Below are 12,407 nucleotides of genomic sequence, written 5' to 3'. Positions count from 1 at the left end.
CAGTTTTCTTTGAGCCATAAACAATCATTTCAGGACAAAGCAACTCATCAAACAGATCATTAAAACATCCCATGATGTTCACCAGCCTCGGTTAATGACATCTGTGCCATCAAATAAATTAAGTAATAGCTTTGTTAAGTGTTTGGGAGCAGATAATGAAGGATTTGAACGATCTGGATTATTGGGTACAACAGGTAATATTTACTTTCTCCTAGAGAGCCCCATTTATCCCTCTCCAGCGTGGAGTGGGATAACACACGTCTTGCTAATCAAGCCTGAAGTGTGTTTGGGTGGGGCTGCGTGGAATAATTAGGAATGACTGGTGATGCTGGCTGTAATTACTCCAGGAAATGTTCCCCGAATTAATGACACTGTTGAAAATGTTTTTGTGCCCCAACTGCATCACCCAATTTTGGAGAGCAATTAGCATGAAATGAGCTGGAGGCTGCTGGCAGCGATGTGCTGCCCTGAGTGTCACTTGGCTGGGCAGTGACACCATGGCTCGGGATCATAAACACACCTGGGCAGCTGGGGTGGAAAGGGACATTACTCACTGCCAGGACAATGGGCCATGGACACTCAGCATGAGCTGGGACATTTCAGAGTTGGTGACATCACTTCCCACCAGCCCAGGAGCACCAAGGAGCTGATCCAAAGCCCTGATCCTGCACAGTGTGCCCAGAGCAGTGTGGTTTGCCCCCAGGAGCGTGTGGTGTTCCTGCTCCTGCTGTTTGCCAGGCAGGCAGCAGCTCCTCAGCTGGGGCATTTTCTGCTTTTGGGATGATATTTGTTATAATCAGTGGCTGGGGGGAAACCACCGAAGATTCCGTGTCCCTTCATGGTGCAGGTGAACCTCCCCCAGCTCTGACAGCTCCTGCCTGGTCAGATCCACCCTCAGTTCTCAGGTCCAGGGAGTTCATTTGGAACAAAACCCACGTAAGGACATCATGGAATGGCCTGGGCTGGAAGGAACCTTAAAGCTCATCTGTGCTCCTTCCAGAGTTCCTTCTGGAGGCCAGATCCATCCCTGACCTCTACACCCACCGTGGGATGACCCATCCCTGCCCAGATCCCAGCTTGTGGCGTGGTGCCATTGCCAGAGTTGGGTGTCCTTAACCACCGCCTCTGGCTCTTCCTCCACAGCACCACAGAGAGCAGCTTGGAGCAGCCCTTCCACGGCACCACGGCCTCAGGCTGCACCAGGGAACCTTCAGGCTGGATACTGGGAGAATTCCTTAATGGGAAGGGCTGTCCAGCTCAGGGCAGTGTTGGAGTCCCCATCCCTGGATGTGGCACTCGGGGACACGAGTTTGTGGTGGCCTTGGCAGTGCTGGGAGCGTGGTTGGACTCAGTGGTGTTGGAGCTCTGTTCCAGCCTCAGGGATTCTGTGATTCCATGGTTCCATATCCTGCTAAAGCAGCTCTGCTGCTACCATGGCTTTTCCAGCAGTTGGACACATCTTCCCACAGCTGTAAAATGCCAAAAAAAACCCCTCTCTGTTCCATTTTGGCGTCATCACACAGGATATTCCCACTCTCCTGGCATTCCCACCATCATCAACCAGCACAAAGAATTTTTAAAAAGCCAACATTGAAACCTTCAAACTTCACCAAATCCTGTTTCCAGCTCCTCACCCTTCTGGAGAGCCATCCTGCTGGTGCCTGTGAGTCATGTGTTGAGATTAATTTATTTTGTGGTGCAGAGAGGTTTTTATAAGCCTGTTTGAAGGGATTGAATCATTCTTTGCTGATGATTTAAAGATGCTGGTTTATTTCTCTGGTGATTGCAAATGAGAGTTGGATCTTAGCACTGAGTGTGACCCCAAAACATAAAGAAATAAAATTTTATAGAATTAACTGGGTTCTAAATATCTTAGTTGGTGCTTAGTTCTGTGTGTTGGCAGGCAGGGAATGTTTCCTTCCCAAGAAAAAGGGTTAATATTGGCACTTGGGATAGTTGATTTCCATGTTTACTCACTAAACATCCCATAATAACTGCAGGAAAAGGCCCTTCTCCAGCCATTTCATCAGCAATAAATACACTTTGGAATAATTGATCAGTCTGGAGATGAGCACAACAAGCCCATTGCACTCAGCAGAGCCCCAGACCCGATATTTATTGTTCAGCACTGAGATCCTGTCCAAGTGTAGAACCAAAGGTTGAGCCTTGGATTAATTTCCCATTCCCAGCTTGGTGCCGACATGGCTCATTTGCAGCCAAGGCTCTCAGTGCAGAACGGGGAAATTTGTCTTCATTTGATAAAGTTTCTGCTAAAAGTGATGATTTTCTCAGCACTCTGTTTTAAGGAAAATAAGACTCAGCCAGCCCCTGAGCAGTGGCTGCTCACAGATACCTCATTGCATGGAATCCTGGAATGGTTTGGGGTGGAAGGGACCTTAAAGCCCATCCAGTCCAATCCCAACACCTTCCACTGTCCCAGGCTGCTCCAAGCCCTGTCCAACCCGGCCTTGGACACTGCCAGGGATCCAGGGGCAGCCACAGCTGCTCTGGGCACCCTCCCCACACTCAGAGCCAAGAATTCCTTCCCAAAATCCCATCTAACCCAGCCCTCTGGCAGTGGGAAGCCATTCCCTTGTCCTGGCTCTCCAGGACCTTGTCCAAAGTTGCTCCAGGGGAGGTTCAGGTTGGATATTAGGGAAAATTTCTTCATGGAAAAAAGGTTGGCTGAGGCAGGCTGGCAGAGGCTGCCCATGGCAGGGGTGGAGTCAGCATCCCTGGACTGCTCAGTAAATGTGTGGATGTGGCACTTGGGGACACGGGTTAGGGCCGAATGAGGAGGGCGTGGGCTGATGGTTGGACACGGGGATCTTAGAGGACTTTTCCAACCTTAACCTGTGCAGATTTGCCTGAAGGCAGATTTATTCTCATCGACACCCCTCTGAGCCCTCCAGCCATCTCACACGTGTGTGCTGGAGAGCCTCAGCTAATTACATTCCAGGAGAACAGGAGAGCTCTTGGGAGTTGTGTGGGCTTTGGTTAGGAGATCTCAGGACTGTCAAATGAAAGATTCATCTCCCAGCTCTTTCTCCTCGCAGCAAACTCTGCAGAGCAGAGCCAAATTTACTCTGCACTTCCCACATCTGGGCATTAACTCTCTGGTGGGGTTGGGAATTACTTCCAGGAGAAAGCCTGGCTCGTGGACTGGATGGGGCTGAGGATCTGCTCTCATTTCACACAGCAGCCCATGGCATCTTTTCTCCCTGCTCTTTTCCCTGCTTCTCAGAGTTTTTGTCTTTGCTGCTTTCCTGAGGCAGCACTGTCATCCCACATGGGGGGGAATTTCTCATCATGGTTCCTTGGGGCTGTTATGTCACACCCAAACCACTCTGTGATGCTGCTGCTGCAGCCCTTGATGCATTTGGAGACTTTGAGTCGTCTGCCAAGCACGGGAGAGACAAAATACACGTCAGGGTGGGCTATGGTGTCTCACAGTCCATCCTCTCACCCAAGAGGCCCCACCAGAGCTGGGCTCTCCAGCTGATGAGTCACCCTAGGAGTGAAGGGTCACTCCTGCAGCTTACAGGATGATGGACACCTTCATTAAGCTGGAGGTGAGGACCCCTCGGTGGGTTTGGTGAGTCTGGGCCTCTGTTTGGTTTTGGTCTCCCATCAGTGATTCTGTGATTCCCTCTCTGTACCTGGGTTTGAAGCAGAAATAATTCCACTGACTCAGCTGGGGCTTAGCCATTGTCTGTAAAGGGCTTTGAAATCCTATAGGATCAATGCCTTGAGAGTGTGGGTGATGGTGGTGTGAGCTCAGCAGTGAATCCAAGGGAGGAAACAAATTCCCTTGGCTTGGAGCAGCAGCTCCGTGAAGCTCTGCACAAGTATCACAAGTCTGTGGGGTTTTTTCCTTACCTTTGTGTTAATGGATCCATTGTTTCATGTAAAGGTTTCTCCTGCTCCTGTTCTATCCTGTGTGACATTTACAGTACTCTTTGTTCCATTAGCAAAGTAATTTGAGATAGTTTATTATCCTTTGGAGACTTCACTGCCTTCTGTTTAACTTCCACGTGACTGGACCCTGAAGACAAAACCTCTTAAAATAGTGCATGAGGCTAAAAATAGTGGGGAATAAGTTGCTTCTTAGGAGTCAAATAATTAATTTAGTGCACTTTAGCAAGATCTGCAACACTAGGAAACACCCCTTGTTGTTTCCTCTTTCTCTTCAGAGCCACCAAAGCCTGCAGCAGCTTTCTCAGGAGTCAAGGTGTGTTTTACCTCACAGCTTGAAACTGTAATTTGTTTGTAGCAACTGCAGCTCCTTTATTTCAGAGGAACAGACAAATAGCATTTAATCACGTTCTGAATCACCGGGGGCAGGAATTGCTCCGTGATCCGAGTTTGTTACACAAGGACACGCTGGAGATGTGAGAAAATGGCAAAGATTGTTATTGCTGGGGCTTTGTGGGGTGCTGCCACCACAGCACCTGAGGGACAGGGGCTGCTTGGGTCCCCCTGGCTGAGTGCCTCATCCCAGCCCCACACAAACACTGCTCTGATTGCCCAGGAGCTCAGCAGTGGGATGGGTGTTGGAAAACATCAGGATTTACTGAGCCACACGTGTGGGAATGTCCTTTTCTTGCCACCAAGACTTTGCTCACTCCCAGGTTGGAAGCAATGCAGGAGGCAGCAGGGATGTGAATGTGGGAAAGGAGGGGAAGTGCAGGAATTTGGGCAGAGCTGGGCAATCAGAGCAGCGACCTGGGTAGCAGGGTGTTCACACAAATGTGACAAAAATGTGACATTTCTGAGTGGGACCTGCAGTCCCAGCTCACTCAGCTGCTGAGCTTCCAACCTTGTCTGGAAATCACCTCCTCACAGCAGCACTGGCTGTGCTCCACCTTGGGCAGTGCCTGGCATGGGCAGCAAAACTCATCCCTTCTCCAACCTCCAACTTCACTTTTGTGCCTCCAGCTGATTTCACAGTGGTGAAGCTGCTCTTGGCTGATTTGTGTCCATCTCTCCCAGGCCACCCTGCTCAGGAAGGCAGAGCTGGGCAGTGGCCAGGTGAAGGCCCTCGGAGCAGGAGGCTCCAAGTTACTCGGGCCAAACTTCCATTCCTTGGCTGGTCTTTGGCAATGTGCTGAACGCTCTGTGCCTCAGTTTCCCAGGCTGAAGAACAGGATGATCCCAATTAGCAGAGTTGGATGAGTTTGCAGAGTGCAGGAGGGCAGGCTCTGTTCCTCTTCATCCCAAGTGATGTCACCTCCACCCTCTCATACTCCCACAGGGACTTGCTGGAGAGCCCAAATGGCCCAAAAATGTCATGAATAGAGCAGGCATTAATGCCCAAGAGTGCAGAGGCCCCATGGCAGGGCTGGCCTCTCCGATTGCTTTGTTTTCCTGCTCGGCTGAGTTGCTAACCTTCCAATAAACACCAGAGTCATTATCATAAAAATGTGGAAAATGCTGTCATTAAACCCCACCGGTTTTGCTTTCAAGTGCCTCTTTCTGGGACATCAAATTCATTTAGCTCATTCTCCAAAGCCACAAATCCTGAGTGGCTGCAGTAATGTGTGTGGTGGGAGGTGAGAGCACAGCAGGAATGAAATCGGGTGGAGAGGCTCTTCAGAGAGCTGGGCTGGGTTTACTGCAGGGGTGAAGATGTGGTGCCTCCAGCTGCTCACCCCTCTCTCCCCTCACTGTGGGGTCCCTCTGGATGTTTTCCAGAAACCCCAGTTCATGCTCTGGAGCTGTGGTGGAGATGGTGGGTGCAGTGCAGAAATTGGAGGTACCCTCTGGAGAACCTGAGCATGCAGCAGGATGGGAGTTGCAGCAGAACCTACCTCTTACAAAAAGAGGGATTTTGTTCCAAAATAAAAGAAGAAAACCTTAAATCTTTTCAGCAGCAGAGCCCTGTGATAAATCCCTATGGTTAGGTTCCTCAGAGAAGCTGTGGCTGCCCCATCCCTGGAAGTGTTCAAGGGCAGGTTGGACAGGGCTTGGAGCAACCCAGGATGGTGGAGGGTGTCCCTGCCCACAGCAGGGGCTGGGACTGGATGGCCTTTAAGGTCACTCCCAACTCAAACCATTCCAGGAGTCTGTGTTTCAATGATGATCCCATTCCCCTTCCCCTCAGCCAGTGTGGAATGACATCATTAAGGGTTCATCCGAGCACTGGGATGAACCTCAGCACTGGGAGCTGTGTCTGTGTGGTTGGGAAATGTGATGCTGGAGCTAAAATCTGAAGGTTTAAATAAAAACATAAAAATGGGGTTTCCAAAAGGGCTTGGGGTCAGCTGGACCCTGCCGGGGTTCGATAAACACCCGCAGCTATGGAAATTACCCGAGAGGCTGAAATCTCATATTCCTGTGAGTCTGTACAAGACTTCCATAGGAACCAGGACTTGTTCAAAAGTTTTTTATCTCCCAAAAATAAGCAGGATTTTGCTCCTCTGGGGGAGTTCCTGGCACAAGCCCACCCCGGAGCAGCACGGTGCCATGTGCCCGCTGACGTGCTACGGTATTTGCAGAGCATCGGCTTCTGCGAGGGGAAGAAGAATCCTAAAATTATCTTTACTTACTTAGAATATAAATAGCAGACAAATTGCTTATCAGCTGTTTCGTTGGAAAGATATTTAAAAATACTTGGGAGAGGAAACGTGCACTCTGCTGCTGGAGATCCGGAGCCATGCTGCATCCCAAGGGTCGCAGCGCCTTGCGGACAGAGCTGCTGGCTGTCAGCAGGGATCATTCCTGGGAGGAAAGAGTTCAGTTCATGGGGAGTTTATCAGGGTGACAAGTTACCCAAGTCACACCAAAAACACACAGAAAAGACACTTCAGGCAGATCTCTGGGAATGAGAAAATCTTCCATTCCCGGCTGGGAAGGTTGAGCCCACGTTGGAGTGTGGCTGCAGTGAAACAGGAGCTGCTAAACCTGCCTTTGTTTGGGCACAGGGCAGGTGCAGAACAAGCCAAGAGGAGCATCAGGTGCTTCTGAATAGATCCTTCCCTCGTGGGGAGGAGGGAGGGTAATGGCTTTAGCTGGAGGGAGTAGAGCCCTGGCGGCAGCACGTGTCCCGTGCCAGGTGAGCAGGGATGCGCTGGGCTGCTCGGTGAGCTGGGCTGTACTGCTGCCATTCATTAATGGCTCCAGCAAACAGCAAAGTGCTGAGGCCTTCTAATGTCCAAGCACTCAAGGGGTGACCAAAATAGCCCATCCAGCAGGGATTGGCTCCCCGTGAGACGGGAGCCGGCCGCATCCTTCCTGTAAACCTGGGCGCTTCCAAGAACTCGAGCCGTGCCGGGGTTGGACTCTGCTCTGGCTCATTACAGGAATGAGCTGTGCTCTGCACAGACGTAACTTCCAGCATTCTCTCACGAATGGCTGGATCACCCTCCTCCCGAGTGGGATTTGCATTCACTCCCAGCCTTCTCAGAAGAGGAAAACCGAGAGGCTCCACACTGACACTGCCCATCCTACATGCCCTGATCCCTGCCAGGCCAGGGGGCTGGCTCCTACAGGAGTAGGATGTGGCTTGGCTGAGATCCCACATTCTGAGGGGTTCCCAGCATGGTTCTGTCCCCAGTGTGAGCCTGGAAAAACATCCCCCAGAGTGGAGGGCACAGAACACCAACAACTGCAGGCTGGGCTGTTAAGGTTTCCACTGGGAACTTGTGCTGCTTGGGTGGGAGAAGAGGAGACTGGATGGTGAAGGACTGGGGGATCCCAATGATGGGAAGCAGCCTGGATGGGATTCCTTTGGACCATGTTAAAATAAAATACACAAGGAGAAATTCCAACCTCTGCCCAGAGCAGCTGTGGCTGCCTCACCCCTGGAAGTGTCCAAGGCCAGGTTGGACAGGGCTTGGAGCAGCCTGGGATAGTGGAAGGTGTCCCTGCCCAGGGCAGGAGTGGAATTGGATGGGCTTTAAGGTCCTTTCCAAACCAAACCATTCCATAATTTGAAAATGCTCAGATTAAAATTAATCTTTGTGTGGCCTGAAAAAAACCCCCAGAAATTATTTAGTCCTAGTTCAGCGTATAAAGAACTTCCCTAATAAACAAGAGGAACTGGAATTGCTTTCTGATGAGCATAAACTTGACCTGCTTGGTTTCATTAAGGAATCTGGAGGGGGGAATCAGCTGACTGCCAAGGCAGAATTGATGGTGATATGGTATTTAAGATCTGAGTGGCAGAAGAGGAGGGCAAGCAGCCTGGCAAACCCACTGCAAATGGTCCTGAGCACTTCACCACAGGGAACACGAGGATGCTCACGGATGCTTGGGATGCTCCAGGCTGCGGGGGAATGCCCAGAGGGTGTTCGAGGCCATGGGGACGATGCTGAAGGCTACAGGGAGGCTGCTCATGGACGCTCGGGTTGCTCTGGGTTTCAGAGGGACATTCAGAGGATACTCGGGGCCATGGGGAGGATGATAAGGCAACAAAGGGGATGCTCACGGGTGCGCGGGATACTGCAGGCTGCGGGGAGACGCTCGGGGATGCTCAGAGGATGCTGGGAGCATGGGGAGGATGCTGAAGGCAACAAGGGGGATGCTGACGGGTGCGCGGGATGCTGCGGGCTGCGGGGAGATGCTCGGGGATGCTCAGAGGATACTCGGGGCCATGGGGAGGATGCTGAAGGCAACAAGGGGGATGCTGACGGGTGCGCGGGATGCTGCGGGCTGCGGGGAGATGCTCGGGGATGCTCAGAGGATGCTGGGGGCCATGGGGAGGATGCTGAAGGCAACAGGGGGGATGCTGACGGGTGTGCGGGATGCTGCGGGCTGCGGGGAGACGCTCGGGGATGCTCAGAGGATGCTGGGGCCATGGGAGGGTGCCGGCATCCCGGGGAGGGGGGTGCTGCCGGGGGAGGGCGGCCGGGGGCTGCTGCCGGGGCGGAGCCGCGGGGCCCCTCCCGACGGCGCTATAAACCGGCGGGGCGCGGGCGCGGGGCAGCCGTCGCTGGGGTGCCCGGGGCCGGGCACAGCCCTGCCCGCACCGTGCCCCGCGCCATGGCGAGGGGACAGCTGTCGGGGGGCGCCTGGGGGGCCCTGGTGCTGCTGGGGCTGATGCTGCCGGCCGCCCCGGCGGGCGCCTGGTACAAGCACGTCGCCAGCCCCCGGTACCACACGGTGGGTCGCGCCTCGGGGCTGCTGATGGGCGTTCGCCGCTCTCCCTACCTGTGGCGGCGGGAGCTGCCGGCCGAGCCCCCCCGGCAGCCCGGGAGCCCCGGCGGGGACAGCGCCCCGGCAGCCCCCGGCCGCCCCGGCGGGGAGAGCCCCCCGGGCGCCGCCCCGGCCCCGCCGCCTCCGCCCGGCCCCGGGCGCCTCCTGCAGCGCCTGCTCCGGCGGGGCTGGGGCTGGGGCGGCCCCCGCCCGGCCCCCGCCCGGCCCCCGCCCGCGCCCCGCCAGCCTCAGGTAACGCCCGGCAGGGAGAGGGGCCCGGGGGAGCCGGGGGGAGCGCTCGGTCCGCGGTGTTCGGGACGCTCGAGGGGCGCACGGGATGTGTGCGGAGTCCTGCGGTCACCCCGCGGTGCTCGGGATGCTCGAGGGGCGCACGGGATGTGTGCGGAGTCCTGCGGTCACCCCGCGGTGCTCGGGATGCTCGAGGGGCGCACGGGATGTGTGCGGAGTCCTGCGGTCACCCCGCGGTGCTCGGGACGCTCGAGGGGCGCACGGGATGTGTGTGGAATCCCGCGGTCACCCCGCGGTGCTCGGGATGCTCGAGGGGCGCGATCCACCCGCGGGATGTGGAGTCACCAGGGGGGCCACCAGGTCACCGGGACTGTGGAGCCTTGCAGGGGTTTCATCAGGAAATTGGGGTTCGGGGAACTTTGGAGGGGCGTCACCAGCTAAGTGCGTGTTTGTAGGGGCTGCACTTTGCCTTCAGGGCAGAAATAAGATCTGGATGAAGTGTCCAAGGTCAGGTTGGACGGGGCTTGGAGGAACCTCGTGTAGTGGAAGTTGTCGTGCCCATGCAGGGGGTGGAACTGGAGGATCTTTAAGGTTCCTTCCTACCCAAACCATTCCAGGACTGTAGGATTTCTGTGGCCCCCATTAGGTGCATCACAAACCTGCACTTTGTGGGACTGAGCTTCCCGTGCCCGAGGGGTGCCCCTGGGGTATCTGTGGGGTATCCGTGGGGTATCCATGGGGTATCCATGGGGTATCCATGGGGCTGGCAGCCCGATGATGCTGAGATGGCCCTCCCCAGCTCAGGACCCTTCTCCTGCCCCTCGGGGCTCAGCCAGGCTGCGTGGGACTGCCTCGGGGCCGGCTCCAGGCTTTACATTTCTTTCTTCTTATGTAAAGCTGGAGCCAACATCCAGCTGAAATCCACCGAGGCTTTTAGCTGTTGGATCAGCCCCTGAAACATGTAGCTGTATTCCTCCCCCACTTCATTTTTTGGAGGAAATCTGGGATAAGAATCATTTTGGGAAAGCTTAGACAGGTCAGCCCAGCCCTGGATACGTTGTGCTGTCCTGGGCTCCGCAGGCTCTGACCTGGGTACACCCTTGATTAAATCCTTCTGATTTCCCAGGCAAATTCCCACTGGGAACCCTGTGGGCAGGTCCAAACCTGGAATTTGGTTCTGTGTGGGTTTATCTGCGTGGGGTTTATCTGTGTGGGGTTTAATTGCGTGGGGTTTATCTGCATGCACGGTGGCAGAAAGGGAATCTGCAGGTCAGATCTGAGCCTGTGGAGGAGGAGATTTAATGAAACTTGTGAATGGAGCTGTGCTTTAAACACTGAAACGGGGTCCCACGTGGGGAGGGAGGTGGTGCTGGAGCTGGATACTCCAAAATAATCCAATCCCTCTTCTCCTTCCAGCTCTTCCCTCTTGAAGACCTGGCTCTGAGGCGCTGACAGACGTGGTGGAGATGCTTCCTGAGCCAGAGGAGCACTGGCTGCCCCAGGTGGGACCTGCTCACCTGGCTGGCAGGGAAGGGTCTCCTCGCTGGATCTGCGGGTACTCTGACCTCTCTGAAACCACACAGACACTGACATCCCAAAACTCTGATTTCTCACAGCCGCTGCCCAGCTGCGGTGGTAAATCCATCTTGTTTCCAGGCCAGCCCTGCGCTATGAACTCGGGGAGAAAGAAACAGGGGAGATATTTATTTTTGTTTATTTTTTTTACATTTCTGTACTGGCTTGTTTGCAATCTGATAGAAACATGTACTGTTCGCTTCCTCGGAACCTGCCCTCATTAAAATGAGATGTGATCAAAGGAAACTTTGGCTTCCTGGTGCTGTTGCAGGGTTTGGTGGGGATTTTTTGAGAGCAAAACCTGGTCCGGCTCTGCATGGGGCAGACACGTCAGCAGTTGGGTCACTCCCAGATTTTTCTGACATGATTTAACTCCTTGACACAATTTTTTCTGCAGTTTTACAGTAAATCTCTTTTACTGCCTGTCGGGGAGTCACTGCCAGGCCAAATGCCAACTCAGATTACAAAATTTTGGGATATTTCCTCAACTGGGCTGTACAAAAGCTCTGCGAGCCCTTATTGCTCTGCTTGTGTTTTAGGGTTTAATTTCTATATATTCCCACTGATGGAAATAAATGTCAGTCCCCATTAAAACAGGGAGAAGCCTCAGGGCTGGGCAGGAGCACATGGGGAAGGGGCTTTGGAGCTGGTGGGATCTGGGATTTAGGGAGAACTGAGGTGTGGGGGGCTGAGTCTGGCACTGCTGAGCTTTAACCTGCCAGTGGATTTTGCAGGAAATTTGACAAAAAGAAACATTTCCACCCCTCTGCTCCTGCCAAGGTTTGTGTTGTCTTTGGTTGGGGTCTGGAAGGAAAATCCCCTCCTGGGGCTTGTCAGGGGAGCCAGGCCAGGCCATGCTGTCCCTGCCGTGCTCCCCTCACCCTGGGGCTCTGTCACCCCTCATGGGCTCTCAGGGAGGATTTGGGGGCTGTAGCCCATGAAGGATCATTCTCTCCCAGTTGTTTTCCCCACCAGTTTCTCCTCCATGTCCCCTCTCCTTCCCCCCTCTCACGATTTTCCAACTCCTGCCCTTGCATGCTGGGATGGGCCCGATGAGACACAATTGCTGCCCTTGAATCCATCCTTGGCAGAAGCCAGCAGCCCCTGGAGTAGCCATGAGGCCAATTCCTCCAGGAAAAGAAGGAGTAAAATGAAGCAGAACAGGTAAAGCTCTGCTTTGAATTGAGGGTGGACAGGGAGGTGAAGGGTGATGGGATGGCATCATCTGTTGGCAGCAAACACTTGAATGTGCCAGTTGCTGGAGTGAACCCAGTGAGACATTCAGTGAAAACCACAAACCCTTCACTCCTCACCTTGGAAAATAATTTTTCTTGTAGAGCTCGAGCTGATTCCCCACCGGGGCTGTAAAATAATTTCCTCTGTGCTGCTGTTTCTCTGGAGACATCTGGGCCTTCCCTGGGGGCCAATGAGCCAAATAAAAAGGAAGG

General features: G+C 53.9%; 1 protein-coding gene across 1 annotated transcript; it reads left to right on the top strand.

Moving 5' to 3' along the window:
- Window positions 1-8,865: 8,865 nt before the first annotated feature.
- Window positions 8,866-11,205, top strand: NPW (neuropeptide W). The gene is made up of 2 exons (XM_077186806.1): window positions 8,866-9,387; window positions 10,801-11,205. The coding sequence occupies exons 1-2, from the start codon at window positions 8,983-8,985 to the stop codon at window positions 10,834-10,836; spliced, it is 441 nt and encodes a 146-aa protein (XP_077042921.1). The 5' UTR covers window positions 8,866-8,982; the 3' UTR covers window positions 10,837-11,205.
- Window positions 11,206-12,407: the final 1,202 nt, after the last annotated feature.

Source organism: Agelaius phoeniceus, chromosome 16 (assembly GCF_051311805.1).
Source record: "Agelaius phoeniceus isolate bAgePho1 chromosome 16, bAgePho1.hap1, whole genome shotgun sequence".
Taxonomy (NCBI): domain Eukaryota; kingdom Metazoa; phylum Chordata; class Aves; order Passeriformes; family Icteridae; genus Agelaius; species Agelaius phoeniceus.
This window is presented reverse-complemented; position numbering and strand designations above follow the sequence as displayed.